Source organism: Pogona vitticeps, chromosome 3 (assembly GCF_051106095.1).
Source record: "Pogona vitticeps strain Pit_001003342236 chromosome 3, PviZW2.1, whole genome shotgun sequence".
Lineage (NCBI taxonomy): Eukaryota > Metazoa > Chordata > Lepidosauria > Squamata > Agamidae > Pogona > Pogona vitticeps.
The window spans coordinates 78,382,236-78,401,970 of record NC_135785.1 but is presented as its reverse complement, the minus strand read 5'-3'; the positions used below and the strand labels follow the sequence as shown (position 1 = coordinate 78,401,970).

Sequence of the window (19,735 nt, the reverse complement as noted above, 5' to 3'; positions counted from 1 at the left end):
TACGTGTGTATATTTTATACATGTTTTATTGTAAAACACATTTTATGTGCAAATCATAGACATGCTTACAGGCCTTTGGATGAGCTGTTTAATCCAAAGATAGTATCATAACATTTGGAGAAACAATTAATTGGAAGGAGAACTGCTGGAGATGTGAGAATCAGCTTGCCTCCATTGGTGAGCCAAATAAAGTCCAGCTGCATTACTATTTCTTTTCTGACTAAAGGATATAACCACACTGAACATTTCAGTTCGTTATTAAAGATACCCAAAGTGCTAAATGAACCAGCTTGACAGGTGTCCAAATTGCCATATTTTTCCGTGTATAAAATGACACTTTTTCCTTAAATAATTTGAGAAAATATTGTGGGTAATTTTATACACGGAAGGCAGCTGTTTACCACTGCCTTTTGCAAAGGCACAGGGCTTAGGAAAAAGGAAGGGGAGGCGTTGCTCCCTTCCTTTTTGCTAAGCTCTGTGCCTTCTCAAAAGGCAAGGGTGCTGGGCTTAGCAAAGAGGAAGGGGAGTTGTTGCTCTCTTCCTTTTTTTTTTTTTTTTTTTTTGCTAAGCTCAGTGCCTTCTCAAAAGGCAAGGAAAAGTGGCAGTAACTTTGACAGCTTCTTTCCTTGCCTTTCGCAAAGGTACGGAGCTTAGCAGAAAGGGAGCCCTTTGATCCCTGTTTTTTCTAATTTTGGGTTAGAAAAGGGGGGTCTTCTTATACATTGGGTCATCCTTTAAATGGAAAAATACGGTAACCCTCCCTCTAACCATGCTAGAATGCTACCCAAACAATCTTGTGGGTCTAATCATAATGAAGTCATGCAGGAGTCTTATGCAAGGAATAAGACTTTAACAGTAGTTCAGTCAAGCATATTTCTGACTGTCATGTCTGTAAGCATCCATATCCCAAGCACTGTCCAAATGAGGACTCAGAGAAATCAGAGGTCACCCAAACCCCGCTGTATTTTGCCAGCCTGATGATGAGGCTTTCTTCTCATCTTTGGGCTCAAAGGGAAGCTTCTCTGTGACCATGCTTGCTTGAAAGCCATGCCTAAGTATATTTAAGGTTTTCAGAGAGGTATTCCCAAGCAGATAGAGTTATTTGTGGGTTACACCCAGGCAAACTACAAACCCCTGTGTGAAATGGTTGATCTTGACTTGAGTTGTCATATCATGATTAAAATCAGCCTGGCGTTCCTGTGAGTTACTATAACTTTAGCTATCTAGTATATGTTTTGGATTTTGTTGACAAAATCAATGGAGAAACTAGCAACTGAGGTGGTATGCAAGAAAAGGATGGTGGATATATGGCCCATGGTGTTTACAGTCTATGACCACAAGGATTTTTCTTAAACTGTCAATCTCTAAATTTGCAGATAAAGATTATGGCTCTGGTGCTAAAGTATGAAGTTCCTTAAAACTTCAAGAAACCTGCAGATTTCAGAACTGCTCTGACTCCTGGAAGTTCATGGGAGGGCCAGAAGCTATCAGCTTCAATTTGCAGCCCTCCTGTGTCCTTTCTTTCTTTCTTTCCAGAGAAAATGCATTAAGGGAAGAAAAATGGAATAGCTGCATAATGAATGCATCTGACTTGTGAGCAGTAGGAACCGACTCTGGAAGCAACCCTAGCTGTCTTTCTCCAAAAACACTTTTTAGAACACCTCCAAACAACACCTGAGTCAAAATTATGCCTGTGATCCCCTTTTATCACCAAATGAATCTTCCAAAAGATTTACTAGTACTACTACTAATAATAATAATAAACCTTTATTGGCATATGAAATAAACATAGTCTGGCTAGTTTGTTAGATTTGTGGATTCACAGGGAGCGGGAAACAAATGCATTTGTTCGAGGTCAGGGCTTCGCCTCCTATCAATTGACGCAAGAAAAACAGCGACTTGTTCCATAATGTCGACCACCTCCATGGATAACATAAAGCGGACCTTGTCCAGATGGGATTTCCCTTTGAGCTCTAATAATATTGAGGTCACATACTTTTTGCAACAGTCCTGATGAAGCAGACAGTGCAAGAGCATGTGAGTAAGGGTTTCCAAAGCATCCTGTTCACATGGACAATAGAGATAAGGGGTTATGTTATACCTACCATACGATAGAGTACCAGGCATGACGTTACATCTGACCAGAAAAAAGGCCCTGCGGTTTTGTGGACATTTAAGCTGCATGAGGAAAGCAGCTGGTTGTCCCATTTTAAGGGGGATGTGGAGAGACAACAGGGAGCAAGACTTATCAGCTGCACTCCATAATTCCTGAAACTCAATGTCAATTATTTGTCTTTGGACTGTTTGAAATGCTAGCTCTAGACTTAGTGAACCTATAGAGCCAATGTCTAGGCCAATCAATTTCAGTTTTTTTAAAAAAGGGCAGTAGACCCAAAAGGAGGGTCAGAATCTTGCAGAAGCTGATATAATAAGCTGTCTCGGTCTAAAACATTTTTAGCCAGAATTGAAAAGTTCTCAGCCATCGTTTCCAGTGTGGACAGTCCGGTCCCAAGACAGAGTACCGAATGGGGAACACACCTCGGTAAGCCTAATACCTTACATAAGAAGTGGGATTGTAGCTGTTTGATTGAGCGATCCATGCCACTTTGCCAAATCGGGATGCCATACAGAATTTATAGGGTAATTTTAGATTAAAAAACCTGTAGGGCTGCTGGGACATATTTGTTGCCAGTGTTGTAATAAAATCAAAGTAAGGACTGCACAGAAAGCCTGGCTATGTTTAAAACTAATCTGTGGTGAGGAACCAAGGAATGCTTATAGTGAAAAAGAATACCTAAATATTTGTACTGTTTGACCTGTTTGATATTGCTACCATTTAGTTTCTACTTTACTAGAAGCATTAATTACATTATCCTGGTAAAACTAGTTCAGTGGATATGCTTAATTTTTCTGGCACTGCTGGCTGTATTCATGTGCCTTAATTATCACCTCCTCACACCTCCTGACCTTTATACCAGCAATATTCAATACAGTATTTACTCACACCAATCTGCTGGATCACACCATGAGAATTGTGCAACTGTTTCAGTTGAATTGCAAATATTTAAGCAAGTGAAGCTGGACTGGACTGGATCGGGTCCAATAAGAAATGGATAAATTTAGATCAATTTGGCGATTCAAAAAGCCAAAGGGCATGTTTCCAAAATGTTGCAAAACCCTACTGTATAAGGAGAACATGGGGAGAGGGTAATGTGAAGGGGAAGAGTGAGGACTTTGCTCATTGGAAGCTCTGGTTCACAATCCCAGACAGGATCTTCACTAGCTCTTCTCAATGACATTGATTGTAGGGAGGGAGTGTATAAATTTCATGTAGTTTCATGAACTTGTGTGAAAAAAGCACAACACACTATGAGCATTTTAAGGAAAACTTTTCAAGGCAAGCACAAAAATTCCTCTTTGTCTAGCAAGAATGATCCTCTAAAAGGGCTACCATTTTTCCAATTTTCACAGCTTTCTATGAAAAACAACAACAACAAAATTTACATCTGTTTTAATTTCTTAATGAAAATCACTGGAAGGTGTGAAGATCTGGATATCTAAATCTCCATTTGGATTCCGATCCCACTTAGACGGGATTGCACATTCTAAGCAGTCTAAATCAAATAGGCCTGAATTCAAATCTCCAGTTCAGACCCTGAACTGAATCGAGGTTCCTTGTATAACCTTACATACCATGAATGTATCAGAACATGAAAACTTTTTTTGTGAATTTTATGCTGGCCTGGAGATTCTGGAAGACATGGTCCAAAAAGGTGTAGCATTTCTAAACTCTGATATATAAGTCTGTAGTTAATAACACACACTCTTACACCGCCACAAAATGTACTTGACATTATGCTTCTGTACCATACAGGAACCTGCCTCAAGGATAAAATTCCAAAGGCAGAATTACTACTTTGTTTGAATGAAAACTGGGTGTGACGAGGTTCGTCTCTGGCCGGGGGGGGTTGGGTGGTAAAGGCGGGAAACAAACGCGGAGGCGAGTTCGAATCTTGAGAACTAACAACTTTATTGGCATGAACACTCAATTCCACGGGATCGAACGGATCCTTCAAAACATCATCGGTTAACAGGGCGTATTTCTTTGGTCTAACCACAGGCTGACACATCTCATCATCTACCATGGGGCCGGGCCAAACCGCTCGCGATCCGTCGGGGTTCTTAAAGGTGCACTCCTGACGGCGCAGATGGTCCCACAGCAGGGGTGGCGGGCCCAATCCCCCTCCAAGGGTTTCTGTTGGAACTCGGGGCCCGGGCGGATAACCCTCCGACCCCCACCATGGTAGCCCACCGGGAAGACCGAAACCCTCCATTCCAAGGGTTCATACGTCCTACCGCGACCGCAGGTTATGGGAGGCTCAGGCAGCAGTCCTCCTCCTACTGGTAAGCTCTGGGCACCAGGGGACCCGTCCGCTAAGCTCTTGGCATCCTTTAACCAATCTGTCTGCACCCCTCTCGTGGTGCATCTGCCCAGCTCTCCTTCTCCCAGCCAACTGAACTCCCGCGCAAAATCTCCTTCCCCTTTCACCTCCTCCCACATGATCAGGTCCATCTCGGCTCCGCCCTCATCCACCAAGCACACTTCGGTAGGCCTTCTCTGTAGTTCTTCCTCACTCTCTATTTCTACCAGTATCCCTTCTGTACAGCCACTCGCGCTTTTCGGGCTTTCTTCTTCTGGGGACGGCACACTGGGTCCCACTCCTTCACACGCCCCCCTCTCTGAGTGGGCCGTCCTCCAAGGAAGGTTCTCCTTTTCCCCTTCCTGTCGAGAGAAATAGTCGGCATTAGTGTGTGCCTTCCCCTTTCTATACTGTACCTGAAATGAGAATGGTTGTAAGCTAAGATACCATCTGGTCAGGCGGGCGTTGGTATCCTTCATGCGATTAAGCCACTGCAAGGGCGCATGATCTGTCACTAGCATGAACGGAGCCCCTAACAAATAATACCTTAGGGCGTGTACTGCCCACTTCACCGCCAAGGCTTCTTTCTCGATTGTCGCATACTTTTGTTCCCGGTTACTCAACTTTTTACTTAAGTACATTACCGGGTATTCCACCCCATCTCTCCTTTGAGATAAGACCGCGCCAATTCCCCTGTCAGAGGCATCCGTTTGCACCCAGAAAGGTAACTTGAAATCCGGAGCATACCTAGAAGGTAACGTTGCCAAAATCTCCTTAAGCTGTCTGAACGAGTGCTGTTCTGCTATACCCCATAGGATGCTTTTCCCTTTCCGCTTCCGCGTCAAATCCGTGAGGGGAGCTGCCACCTCCGCAAAATTGGGCACAAATTGTCTGTAGTATCCGGCTAGCCCCAAAAATTGCTGGACCTCTTTCTTAGTTTTGGGTACCGTCCATGATACAACTTTGTCTACTTTATCGGACACCGGTTGTATTTTTCCACCTTCCACCTGAAACCCTAAGAACTGTACCCCTCTCCGCGCGATCTTGCACTTATCCGGGTTCACTTTCAGCCCTGCCTTCTCGATCTCCCCGAGCACCCGTTTTATGTGTTCCAGATGTTCTTCCCAAGACTTACTATAGATCAAGATATCATCGATGTAGGCCCCCGCGAAATCCCTAACCGGGGCTAAAACTTGATCCATCAGCCTTTGGAACGTGGCGGCGGCGCCATGCAACCCGAATGGCATTTTTTTGAACTGGTACAACCCCTGGGGTGTCACAAAGGATGTTTTCTCCTTGTCTTCCTCTCTTAAAGGGATCTGCCAATAACCTTTGGTAAGGTCAAGCGAGGTCAGATAGACTGACCCGCCCAATTTTTCCAATAGGTCGTCCACCCTGGGCATGGGGTACGCGTCAAATTTGGAAACTTCGTTCAATTGTCTGAAATCTACACATAGACGCATCTTCCCGTCAGCCTTTGGCACCATCACCGGATAGCTACGCCACGGGCTCCGCGAGGGTTCTATAATACCCAGGTGCAACATGTCCTCAACCTCCCTACTGATAGCCTCTTTAAGATGGTACAGCCAGGTTCTGTTCCCTGATCTCGTCACAACTCCTGCTGGAGTGTGTATTTCATGTTGTATCAGCCGTGTTTCACCGGGTACCCCTGAAAACAAATGCTGGAATTCGCTCTCTAGCTGCAATAAGTCCTGTTGTTGTGCCGCAGGTAAGGTCTCATCAATAGGTAACCGGCCCTCTATCCGTCCCCAAGAACCAACTTCTGGCCCAAACTCCTGCTCCTCCACTTCCCCCCACAACGCCTCTCTTTCTTTCCACTCCTTAAGGAGGTTGACGTGGAAGATACCCTTCTTCTTAGTCTTGTCCGGCATATATATTTCATAGTCGACATCTCCTATTTTCTGTACCACCTCATACGGGCCTTGCCAAGTCGCGAACAACTTGGCTTGCTCAGAAGGCATCAACAACAGAACCTTTTGCCCTGGTACGAACTCCCGCACTTTCACTCTTTGGTCGTACCTCCTCTTTTGCCCGGCTTGGGCCTGGCCAAGGTTGGCCTTGGCCAGTCCCACTGCTGTCCTTAGGTGCTCTCTCATTTCGATCACTTGTTGGATAGTGATCCGCGCGTCATCAGGACCTTCCTCCCACCTTTCTTTTACCAGGTCCAGAATACCTCTGGGGTTCCACCCATACATTAGTTCGAATGGAGAAAATCCTGTAGAGGACTGTGGTACCTCCCTTATGGCAAACATTAAAGGGGCTACTAACAAATGCCATCGTCGGGGTTTTTCCATGACCAATTTCCGCAACATGCCTTTCAGGGTCTTGTTGAAACGTTCCACCAAGCCGTTACTCTGAGGATGATACACGGCGGTGTGAATGGGTTTCACCTCCAGGAGGCGCCACAATTCCTTCAAGGTTTGGCTCATGAAATTCGTGCCTTGGTCAGTAAGTATTTCCTTGGGGAACCCCAGCCTCGTGAACACCTGCATCAACTCCCGCGCTAGCACTTTGGCTGTGGTCGATCTCAGTGGGACTGCTTCAGGATATCGGGTGGCATAATCTATGATCACCAATATATGAGTGTGCCCCCCTTGTGACTTAAGCAGTGGTCCCACAATGTCCAATCCAATTCTTTGAAAGGGGTGATCCATAAGAGGCAATGGGATTAACCCAGCCCCCGTGGGTGGCTTCCTTTGGGTTTTCTGACATTGTGGGCAAGTTTCACAGTACTCTTTCACCCCCTTCCGCAATTCCGGCCACCAGAATCGCTGCTCTATCCTAGCCCTCATTTTTTCTTCTGCCAAATGTCCTGCCAAGGGAATATCATGAGCCAATTCCATAACTTTCGACCTCCACTTGGAAGGTACCACCAACCTCCTACTTGCATCCTCATGCACATAATACAACAGATTGTTATCCATTTCCCACCCCCTCTGTCCTCTTACAATGGTTCCCGATGGCTGAGCCGCCAGCAGGGGCTCCCGCAGCGACGCGTCATCCTGCTGCATGGCTCTCACTTGCTCCCGCGACGTTCTCTGCAAAAAATCGGACTGATCCTTACTATCCTCCTCATCCCCTTGCAGCCCTTCCTTAACCGACCCCACATTGCGGGAGCCCACCCAGTCCCGACCAAGCAACATTTCACGCGTCAGTCCTGGAACGACCCCGATTTTCATATGTCTCTCGTCGTCCCCTACTTTCACTGTAGCCCACATAGTTTGGTACTTTTTTAGGTCCCCGTGGATGCATCGCACCGATAGTCCTCCATCCGTCTTATCGCCCGGTAGATCTCTCACCAGGGTCGTCCCGCATCCCGTGTCTATGAGGGCTCTCTTTTTCACCCCATTCACCCAAGCGTCTATTTCCCATCGTTCCGAGGTCGGGCCCTTAGTCTCCACCGCGCGCGTTAAGCGCCCCACCCACGAACAATCAATCCCGGGGCAATTCCTTTTCACGTGGCCCGGAACCCCACAGGAATAACAGACGATCCTCCCCTCTTTGTTGTCCTTCCCTACCAATCCCGGGGTGTAGAGGGGCCGTCCGTCCTTGCCCTCTTTCCAGCCCGTGCCCGGCGTGTAAATCCTTTGATCGACTGTAATAGGCCGGACAGGCTTGGGTGCAAACGGCTCGAAACCTTTCCCGCGCGCTCTAGCCGATCCGCTCATCTCCGTGCCCGCCTTCGCAGTAAGGTTGGAAGTTGAAAGCGAAACCTCTCCTCCTCGTGGTCGCTGCCTCTCCACCCAGGGGGCGGTCACTTCCTTGTTCGCTTCTTCCGTGTTGCTGAAGTCCTCCAGCAGCGTAATCGCCCTCTCTAGCGTTTTGGGATTATTCTTCTGCACCCAGTTTTTCGCGCCGGTTCCTAGGGACTGCACAAGCTGTTCTAGCACAACCGCATCCACTAGCTTGTCACCATCGTTTTCGGCTGGTTTCAACCACCTCATCGCATTCGCTCTCATTCTCTGTGCGACCGTACGCGGGTGGGTTCCTGGCTTCCATTTCAACTCCCTTAGTCTCTTTCTATAAGTTTCCTCCGTTAAGTTCAAGGTGTTCAAAATAGCATTTTTTACCGCGTCGTACCGCGTCGCCTCCTGAACCCCCAGGGTATCAACCACCTCCTGCAACAGGCCGGTGAGACATGGTATGAGCACCAGAGTCCACTGGTCCCGTGGCCACCCTGCAGCCGTGGCCACTCTCTCGAACGTGTGCAGGTACGCCTCAGGGTCATCCGTGGCGGTCATCTTCTGTATTCGGATTGGGGCCGGTCCCGCCACTAGGCTGCCCCTGACGCTAGCCAGATTCCTGCCGCCCCTCTCCTCTTCACTCCCTCTCTCGCGCATCTGTCGGGCCATCAAGATTTGCTGCTCCGTCAGGTTTTCTATAAGTCGGGCTTGTCTCTCCATCGCTTCTCGCAACCGGTCCACCTCTTGGTTTCCCGCCAATTCCGTCCCCCCGGCCCCACGTTGGGCGCCACTGTGACGAGGTTCGTCTCTGGCCGGGGGGGGTTGGGTGGTAAAGGCGGGAAACAAACGCGGAGGCGAGTTCGAATCTTGAGAACTAACAACTTTATTGGCATGAACACTCAATTCCACGGGATCGAACGGATCCTTCAAAACATCATCGGTTAACAGGGCGTATTTCTTTGGTCTAACCACAGGCTGACACATCTCATCATCTACCATGGGGCCGGGCCAAACCGCTCGCGATCCGTCGGGGTTCTTAAAGGTGCACTCCTGACGGCGCAGATGGTCCCACAGCAGGGGTGGCGGGCCCAATCCCCCTCCAAGGGTTTCTGTTGGAACTCGGGGCCCGGGCGGATAACCCTCCGACCCCCACCATGGTAGCCCACCGGGAAGACCGAAACCCTCCATTCCAAGGGTTCATACGTCCTACCGCGACCGCAGGTTATGGGAGGCTCAGGCAGCAGTCCTCCTCCTACTGGTAAGCTCTGGGCACCAGGGGACCCGTCCGCTAAGCTCTTGGCATCCTTTAACCAATCTGTCTGCACCCCTCTCGTGGTGCATCTGCCCAGCTCTCCTTCTCCCAGCCAACTGAACTCCCGCGCAAAATCTCCTTCCCCTTTCACCTCCTCCCACATGATCAGGTCCATCTCGGCTCCGCCCTCATCCACCAAGCACACTTCGGTAGGCCTTCTCTGTAGTTCTTCCTCACTCTCTATTTCTACCAGTATCCCTTCTGTACAGCCACTCGCGCTTTTCGGGCTTTCTTCTTCTGGGGACGGCACACTGGGTCCCACTCCTTCACACTGGGTGAGTTCTTCTTATCCCCCAGTGTTTGTGTTCAGTGTCTAACCTCATTTTATTTATTAGATTTATATTGTGCCTTTCCAGTAAAAAGGATTGTGCTCATGGGAGCTTACAAACTTCTTAAAAGAAATAAAAACAGTTAAAATCACATTTAATGAAAAATAAAAATATTCTCAACCAACCTACTGTAAAATCATTAAAATCAACAAAGGATATAATTCAAAACAACACCGCAGGGCAGGCCAACCATCATATTGCAGTCTAAAATGATGCTTGTCCTCTTTGCAACAAGACCTTAGAAATGTGACCTTTTTGGAGACAATTTCCAGAATACCCCAGTCACCATGGCATTTACCCATGCTCTCTCTGGAACTGCATTCAGCTATACAATAGCAAAGAATCCTGGAACAGATTTACAAAGTATATAGGATTGCCATGTGTCCTACTTTACAGAGGATAGTCCTCTTACTGACAGGTTACCAGAGGACAGACCTCTATTTTAAGGCATTCTATGTGCTGCAAGAGAATATTCTTGTCCTACAGATGTGGTTAAACTACAGTTCCCATAATCAATCACCACTGGCTATTCTGACTAGAGCTTATAGGAGTTGCAATCTAACACTATTTGGATGGGCAAACTGCCAGGTCTTGTACTATGTGAAGGACTGCTCAGTTGAAGATCCATTTACAAATGCTGTAATCCTTTTACAAAATCCCTTTGTGCACTTACACTAATGGTGTAACCCTTAGAAGCGAACTGCCATAAGTTAAGGAATCTCCACAGACATTATCTGTTGCATGCTAACTCACACAACTCAGCATGAAACAGGTAACAGCTATGGAGATTTCTTACATTAATGGCAATTTACACCTTTTACATAACTGCACAACAGGATAGCAGCCAAAGAATCATAAGAAAAGACCACAGAGGCCTCCATGTTGCCTGTCGACAATGAGCACTTGGCAGGTACACATGTCATGTGGTTATAGTCTTCTCCACAAAGATAAGATATACTTAATTTGCATCTGCACAAGAAAATCATTGTCCTCTTTTTGAATGATGACAAGGATGAGGCATGCCACCTTTTTCTATGATGTGCAAGAGGGCAGCCTAGAAATACGTGAGCCTATAATTTCCAGCCAGCCAATCCTTCCCCTCCAGAAGGGTTGCACTGAAAATTGCTGATAAGCAAAATGACTTAACGGTCCTTGTAGGACCATAAATGACATTAATTTCTAATATTTTAATTATTTTTTTAAAAAATTACCTATATTTCATATACATTTCATATACTGTACCTATATTTCATATACATCCATAATTTTATATTGTGCAACACTTTGATACAAAGAAAGATTTTCAGATTATCTATACCATAGCACTGACTTAAGAATTCCACTTATCACTTTACAGGGGACTTGAACCATCACTCTCTGTGTTTTTAAACACAGAGTGAAAATAGCTGAATTTCTGCATCTGATCACAATAGCTGTCTGAATGTTTGAGCTTATTTTTCATTATATTATATTACGAAGATCAGCACAGCAAATCCTGGGCTGCAAATAAGAGTAAAATACATAAGCTGCATTTTTTATGTAAAATACATTAAAATAACTCCTGTTGAAAAACATATATGAGATCTAAATTGGCCCTTCCTCTAATTATTGCAAGAATGGCAATCATGTGATTATTATAGATGGGCCTACACTGAAACATGGCATTCAAACAGGCTTGATGGTGCATCACTCCCAAGAGTTTGATCTCAGGCAGGATTATTAAACATATTGCAAAAGAAAAAATGGAGATAAACCACCTGAGTTCTTAGTATTCACACCTCACAAGCTGAGGCTGATGGTCGGATTCATAAAAGAAGAGGAGATGCCAAAATGCAGTAATAGTTCGCCAGAGAGCATGGCTGAAAACCCTTCTTCCTTATTTTGCAGTTTCTATGCAAGATTTCAGTTGTCAATAAATTGTCACATTTCTAAAGAGTCTTTGAATACTCAGCCATTTAATGGTTTTTCTTCTCTCATATTTTAGTACTGCTTTTATTATTCCTTTTAAGTACTCCCTTTCTGTTACTCCACTTGTGACTAAAATATTAATGAGGGTGGAAAGAATTGGTGTGGCTTTTTACAAAATGTAGGCTTCTAATCTGAATCCTGTTGGAGGAAAAGCCATGACGGGATGGTGATTTGGAGCAGAAAAATAGGGTAGAAGAGAGATTAAAACAATTCACCTTCCTGCCCTTTCACTCAAAATGCCTCTTCCTACAGCTGTTTTTCTTTTCTTTTTCAAAAGCTATTACAGGTCTGTTATACATATTTGTACATAATGTGGTTAGCCCTTCATTGCACCAGACAGTATATACAATTTGACTCTTAAATTTTTCTGGAAGAATGTGACCTAAGAAAAGACCTTTATTCAATATGCTGAGACAATTATAAAAGCCCTGAAATATGTCAGTCAGCAGGCTGAACTAGTTCTTCACACCTACTGGGTTTAATAGTATTTTAGTAGGGTAGGGAACTAATGAGATGTCTCATCACTTTTCAGTTCAAGAGGTGTACTTCCTGAATTATCAAAGCCTAACAAGATACCTTGTTGTGCAGAGACTGGTTTTAGTTGAAGCTCTTGGGTTTTGGAAAAATTATGGATTTATATTATTACTGGCCTCATTACCAAAAACCAGTAGATAACATGCACAAAAATTATAAGAATATTTATGCGTAGCCACATAGAAATAAACACGTCATGATTCAGCAACCTATCCTATGTACAATGGTCTGAGTGAGAACATGGAGCTCAAGGATTGGGAAAATGTAGCCCAATGTTCTGGAACTGCATCTCATTTTTGGCTTGATGTCTAAGGCTGATGGAACATCCAATTTAACAGCATCTGAAGGGACTATCTTCTATGTATCTGTGTTTTGGGTTTTTTTATTTTTTTGCTAAAATGCAAAAAAAATCACAATGACTTCTATAATCGAAATTCTTGAAAGTTTTAATTTCCACCTGAGAGAATGAACAAATATTGAAGATTTACATCTTGAACAATTGTAAGGAACCTAAACATTTGCTGAGGTAAAGAGGTATTTAGGAAGAGATTTCTTGAAGCAGGGAATCCTGCTCCCAAAAAACCTAACAAAGACTTAAGTATGGTCAGCAGGCACAGAATGCTACCTAGCTAATGAAAAGTGTGGTGAAATGGAAAAAGCGGTATGAAGACAGGTAAGCATGGAATGGAATCATCGGGAACTAGAATATGAACATTCTGTACTTCACGATTTTGTTGTAATGGGATCAGTTGGTGTAAACAATGACAAAAAGTCAGATCAACATTAATATTGAAGGCTACCCATTTGGTTTGGGCTGCTAATAACTGTGCTAGGAAATGATGTTTTGCTGGGACCACTTCCTTTCCATGGTTACTAATGTATTAGTGTCAGCCACTTGAGCACAGCATTCCATACTCTTAAGTACTTAAGGAGATTCTACAGGATCCTGTCAAAAAGCCATTTAGTGTTGTATCCTGCTTTCCATAATGACTGATAGATGCCTCCAAGAAATCTACAGGATACAAAGACAGCTAAATATGAATATTGAGTGTCTACATAATTTGGTTTCCAAAAGACAACCATTTGCCAAGAAAACATATGAACTGAGTCTTATCAAATAAAGAAATACTTTCGGCCAGTGTTGCATCAAAGAGGCTGGATTAGTACAATGTCACAAAAGCAACACGTTTCTTGGGGGGGGCATCTGTACTCAGCTGGTCAGGAAACTACTGATTCACTGTTCTACTCACTGATTGGGTTCCTTTGGGAATACTAACATCTTTAGTTCTCTCTAAATTGTGCTTTGAGTTTCCAGTGAAAGAAATGTGGATGTTTTCAGAGTGTTTCGATATTAGGAATTCTTCCAAATGAGTCTTTGCATATGTGTGGACTGGGTTTGAAATACATTTCTTTTGACAAATTATGGTCTATGTAAATCCCCATCATCTGACTGAATTCAGACCAGATTCCAATATCCCTTTTGTAGCTATGAATAGATAGATGCCATCAAGCAGAATGTGGTATTCTGTGCTTTAGTTTTGATAGACTACTCTGTAGAAACAGAGCTTTTATATGAAATTCATAGATACATTTGTGATCTAACTATGCCAATTCCTAGCTCCCTTTCAAGACAGTAGTATGAACAATGGATGAGGTAAAGCCAAAATTAATACATTTTAGAGGGTGACTGAAATCAATGGAAAAAGTTAGTCATGGTTTGTTCCTTTGATTTCAAGGGTCATTACATGAAACTATCTGAATCTAACCCAATACATTTTTCCCAGAAATAAGCTGATACTGCAGCAATTTTTTTGCTACACATAATACACAGTCCACCCCACCCTCCCTCAACAATTAATTCTGAGGCCAAAAATACCAAACCTCTCTCCCAGAAAAGGATAGCTGTGCTTGTACATTATAATGAGCCAGAAGGTACCGGTAGAAGCAGTAATGGGGCTCTCAAAATCTATTTTTGTATTTTTATTGATAAATCAATAAACATTTAATGACCAAAAAGAGCAGTCCTGATAGGATATTCCCACTTCTAGCCATGGAATGGGGCTAGGAAGTGTGGGATGTGTCACAAGACTATCCCCACCTGTCCCTCTCTTCTCTGCTGTCCAGTGTCACAGCCCTGTTTCCAAGGTAAAACAAGCCACCTGATGTTCTTTCTCATGCAAATGAAACTTATAAACAGCTTTATTGTGGGCAGAGAGAAAAAAAAAGCTAAATATAGAACCTACCAAAATTAGCAGTGGAAGATGAAATATCTGCTCCCCATCTGGTTCTCTGCCCTTCCCTTTTGTTTATTTTCTGTCTTTCTTTCTTTCTTTCTTTTTTTTGAGGTCTCTGTACCTGTTTTATCAAGTTAGAGAACTTTTTGTTTCGTTTGTGTCTAGAGAGAGTGAAGGAAGCAAATTCATTCCGAAGGGTTAGTCCTACAGCTTGTCAGCCAAATCTGAAACATGCTGCAGGGAGGAGATGTACTTGAAAGTGATGCTACAATGCAAGCCTGAGTTATAACTGTGTAAAAGCTACAAAATGAATAGACCTTAAATCATATAAATACTTTTAAAAGTAATGAGAATCTTTCAACTACTTGTAAAATTCCATACTAATAAAAAAGCATGATGTAGTTTACGTATTAGTCAAAGGTGTTAGGGCTGTAAAATTCTCATTTAATGAGTTCCTTTGCGGTAAAGAAAAAATTGAGATTATTTTATGAAGACAGAAAACAAATGAATGGCCCACTTACACTGTGAAGTTTGACAAGGACCAGATTATATGCAGTAGATGTCTCAATATAACCATTTAGCTTAACCATTTAAGCCACAGAGACGAGGAAGAATTTTAATGAAGAAGCAATGGTCAAAGTCATGGAGTACAACTTATTCAAGTCTCTACAGTGGTTCCCAACCATGGGTCCCTAAATGTTCTTGGATTGCAACTCTCAGAAATCCTGGCCAGCACAGCTAGTGGTGAAGACGTGTGGGAGTTTCAGCCAAAGAACATTTGAGGACCCAAGGTTGGGAATCACCGCCCTACCGAGTCAAGATACTCACCAAGGTTGGGGACTTGAGTCAAGGGGTTCATTGTCAAGTAAGACTTAAATCGCACCAGTGACTCAACTTGGACTCAACTCAGTTTTTTTTTGGGGGGGGGGTTGCATTTCAGTGACTTAGACTTGACTTGCAACTCAGAATCCACCCACTCCTCCTTTTTTCTGGATAAAAAACAGCTTCTTTTTAATAGGGACTCAGCCTTGGGATTCAGATGCAATGGCTCAGACTTGGATACAAAGACTTGCCAACATCTCGGATACTCACTGAGTGACTCTGGACCACTCAACGCTTTCTGAGCCTGATCTACCTCACAATACTTTTGTGAGAATAAAAGTGCAGGGAGAGGAGGAGAGTCATGCATACCATGCTGAGCTCACAGGGAGAAGACAAGACTGTAAATGTTATTAATAACAAATCAAGAAACTATAGATGCAGAGAGAGTACAGACATGTTGTTTACATTTACAACTGATATGTGCATTATAAACTTATTTTCAATCTATTTAGCAAAACGTCTGAAAGGAAAATATTTAGTTATTTGGAAATTAAGATGCAGCTTTCCAAGACAGGATCAGTGATACCCACAGGTCCAGAAACCATGCAAGCCCATTATTGGATCTTAGTGGGCTACACTCACTTCTATAACCCTACCACCCAAACTTTTTCCTAACAATTTTTAAAACTTGTACCCTAGAATGGCTACTTTAAAAAACTCCCTTCAGGGTTCACAACTGTGGGCCACTCAAAACTCAGTGTCAATATAAGGAGTGCATGCTGTCCATCCTTGCTCTAGAAATATAAGACACAGTGAACACACATTTTAAATTTGTGTATGCTGGCTGGATAGCTCAGTGGTTCAGATATCTGGCTGTGGAGCCAGAGGTTGGAAGTTCAATTCCCCACTGTGCCTCCTGTGAGTACAAGTGGCCTGTGTGGCCTTGGGCAAGCTGCACAGTCCCAAGGTGCTTCTAGAAGAAGGGAATGGTAAACTACTTCCGAGTATTCTCTACCTGAAAAACCTTGAAAAGGGGCACCACAAATCAGAATCAACTTGATGGCATGTGATTATTATTATTATGCTGAAGATACTGAGACACAATTAATAGTGATACGTGACATAGCCGACAGAAGCCTTATGCTGCCTTGCAGTATGCATCTTGTAAATTGTACTTTGCATCATGACCTCTATAATGAATATTCCCTAGCTGCTCTTATGCTACATTGCAGCAAAAATTCTAGTCAAATCTGCCATCAGTCTAAATATTCCCTTATTGTTTCAAGCCACATGTGTTCCAGTGTGTCTTAAAAAAGAAAACAGCAATTGTGGATAAGAGATAATGGCAAACTACAAAGAGAAAAATCACACATCAGCAGTATAAAACTTGGCTGGACACAGATGCCGTCTAACGTCAGATTTCTTCTCTTTTCAGATGATGGCTGCCTCAGGAATCTACAGGAAGGATGTCTTGCTCTGGTAGTATAGTTATTGTTAGAAGCATTTTCTGTTGGGCCTTTCCAGATAGCACCTCCTGATTATTCCAGAGATAAACACCTACTTTTGCTCAAAGGGAAATCTCATTTAGTGGTATAAACTGCTTGACAGAGAATCTAAAGTATCTGACAATGGATTCCTGTGATTTCAAATTTTACTGAGACTGTTTATGCAATAATTGAAACTGACAGAGCCAAAATATGTCTATGCATTACTGTAGGGAGGTGCTTCAATTACAAACGTAAATCACTTTTCAAAAGCAAAATTCTGCAAACAATAATTCACTGATGTGAACATACAGAGAAGATCAAATGGAAACAAATTCTGAATATGCCTGGATTGGAGCAATTTTAAAAAATCACCCAAGATCTTTCCCTCCCTCAATTACAAGAAAAAATATTATATTTTCAATTTACCTCATCTGGTGCATATTTTTTCATAATTGAGTCCTGCTGATTTTAATGGGGCTTACTCTCAGCTAAGTGTGCAGAGGACAATTGTAGCCTCACCACCACAATTATTCTGTTCCTTACTCTTCAAACTTTTCAGATAAGGTGGTCATTTTCTATCGCCACATATGGTGTCCTTCATCTCTCAACAAACATTTAAGAAAGCTATTATGAAATGAACTAAAGACCAAGTGACAGTCTCCCCTTCAAATGTTCCTTTCCTTCATCTTGTCCAGAAACACATGCACACCGAGACAGCCAGACCCATATACATAAAGCAAAGGACTGCATTGCCAACAAAATGCAATTTTGCATTTGTAGGCCAAGATCAGTGAATCAGAACAGCAGCAGAAAGAGATTGCTCCATTCTTCAAAATGAATATGAATAACCCATATCACATTAGACGAAGATTGGTCAATGGTGGAAACCTGCTACACAAATCAGATTCTTTGCTTCTACACTTCATGCTTTATCCACATTTCAAACCAGCTACATCCAATTCACTTTATTAGTTGGAATTCCTTAGCTGACAGGTCAAAGTGACATTTGTAACCAACAAGGGAATAAATGGTAATAAAATAAGAAATTCCCTTTGATTCCTTGTCTGTAAAACAACATTTAAGAGGTATCAGAATTCCCCAGGCAATGTATGTAGCAAACAGGTTTCACTGCAAAGTTGCAAGACTCTGATATGTGCTAAATATCAGATGAAAAAGTGCAGACATCACCTTGTATCAGCAGCCAAAGCTCAGCTTTGCCCAACCCAGTTTGAATTGTCTGAGGCAAGATCGGTGCAGATCCTTACCTTACGCAATAATATTTAATGCCATGGACTGGCCAAGGCCTACTCCTTTACCAATCATCATTATGGCCACCACTGCCACCCAATAACATCGATCTGTCTTCAATAGCCCAGCTGCTGAGGTTTGATGCATTGACAAATTATGCCAGGCACCACATGCAAAACGAATTTGGCAACGGATTGCTCGAAATACAGAAGCAAGCTGTTATATAACCAGGTGCAAAGGCAGGGACTGTGTTGAAATAGAGCGAGAAGAACAGATATAGGCAGAGAAAAACTAACCTCGCAAGCCTGCTCCATCTTGACGTACAGACTGCTTGTTTGCTTTACCTGAAGAAAGTACCATTCCGTGTACTGCAGTGCACTTCATTCCAGAACCTGTAGGCTGTTCCTAGCAAACAGATTTAAATCAAAGGCTGCGCTTGGCCACTGACATTGCAAGAGGCTCATAACTAAAAAGGGAGAAGAATCCATTTTAAAAGCCTGCTCCATCCTGGTTGCTGGAGATCAGATTTTTCTGTCCTTTTCCCACAAGCAAGCCTGATTCGTCAAGCCAGTCCAGGGTAGCGTTTAGAAGAGAAAAGGGGGGAAAAGGGGGGGGGACGAGAGAAGGAGCCGGGAATCCACCCGGTTGGGTTGGTGGGTTGGGTTGGTTTGGGGTTTTTTTTGGCCCCCCAAAGCACACAAACTACTGCTCACCATGTACACTCCCTGGAAGTGGAGAATCAGACCCGCCTCACCGAGGAAGGAGTGGGAGAGGAATTTTCCCAGGCCGGTTGGAGCCGTTGCCGGGCGATGCGCTGGATGCTGGCTTCCCTTCCTCCTGGGAGAACGCGCTCCTTGCGAGCATCCGACAGCCGCCCCTCAGCCATTGCAGGGACACTGCAGCGAGCCGCCCGAGCCGAGGCACGTCATCAGAGGAGCTCGCATCGGAGAGGGGCAGGCCCTCCTCCCCTCGCCGGTCGGCGACAGGGAGCGGCGGCCCGCCCGAGGCCAGCCGCCTGCCCGCAGACCCCTCTCGGCCACAGCGGTCCTGCCACCCGGGCGCCTTTCCTGGGGTAAAATCCCCGCAAACGGGCAGGGTGGGGACTCTGGCTTTCGCTCGGCGCGTTACCAAGGTGATGGTGATTCTCTCTCTCTCTCTCTCTCTCTCCGCCTCCCCACAGCCCCAGGCTTGTCAAGTAGCAAGAAGCAGGGCTGAAACGATCCTCCTGACATTTAAACTCTTAGTCGTTCCTTTTGCATTTGCTGGTAGCCCCGGAGACGTTCTTTCGAGTCCTCTTCTGGAGACATTCTCGCACATGGCCTGCGGGGGGGGGGAGATTCTCTGCACGGATTTGTTGGTGTCATCATTCTTACTCCAACGTTTCTTGCTGTTTGTTGGTTGCACGTTCCTCCCGGTGTCCCTCCTTTCCTGTCATGAGCTCTAGGTAGCCACAGGCGACTCTGTTCATTCGCATTTGATTTCCACAACAAGCCAGCGAGGTAGGACAGGCTGAACGGTGACTGGCCCAGGGTTGCCCAGGGAGTGTCGCAACTCAATGGAAATAGGATCTCGGGATCTCCAAAACTCGGATCCAGCACTTTAAGCACTACATCACATGGTCGTAACTGACCAGATAGGCGGGAAACAAACAAACAAACAAACAAACAAACAAACAA

The 19,735-nt window shown here is 44.2% G+C and overlaps 1 protein-coding gene across 43 annotated transcripts in view; it reads right to left on the bottom strand.

Moving 5' to 3' along the window:
- JAKMIP3 (Janus kinase and microtubule interacting protein 3) overlaps positions 1-18,967 on the bottom strand; it is a 145,691-nt gene extending 126,724 nt beyond the window's left edge. For 35 of the 43 annotated variants that reach the window (XM_078391237.1, XM_078391226.1, XM_078391240.1 and 32 more), the window contains exon 1: positions 18,773-18,967. Coding sequence is in view for 1 of the 43 variants with exons in the window: in XM_078391244.1 (XP_078247370.1) it covers positions 18,773-18,775 (3 nt within the window). In the remaining 42 variants the exon portion in view is untranslated. Of the gene's footprint in view, positions 1-18,355; positions 18,670-18,772 lie in introns of those variants that run through there. The other 8 variants (XM_078391227.1, XM_078391248.1, XM_078391250.1 and 5 more) reach the window with 5 other exon arrangements.
- Positions 18,968-19,735: the final 768 nt, after the last annotated feature.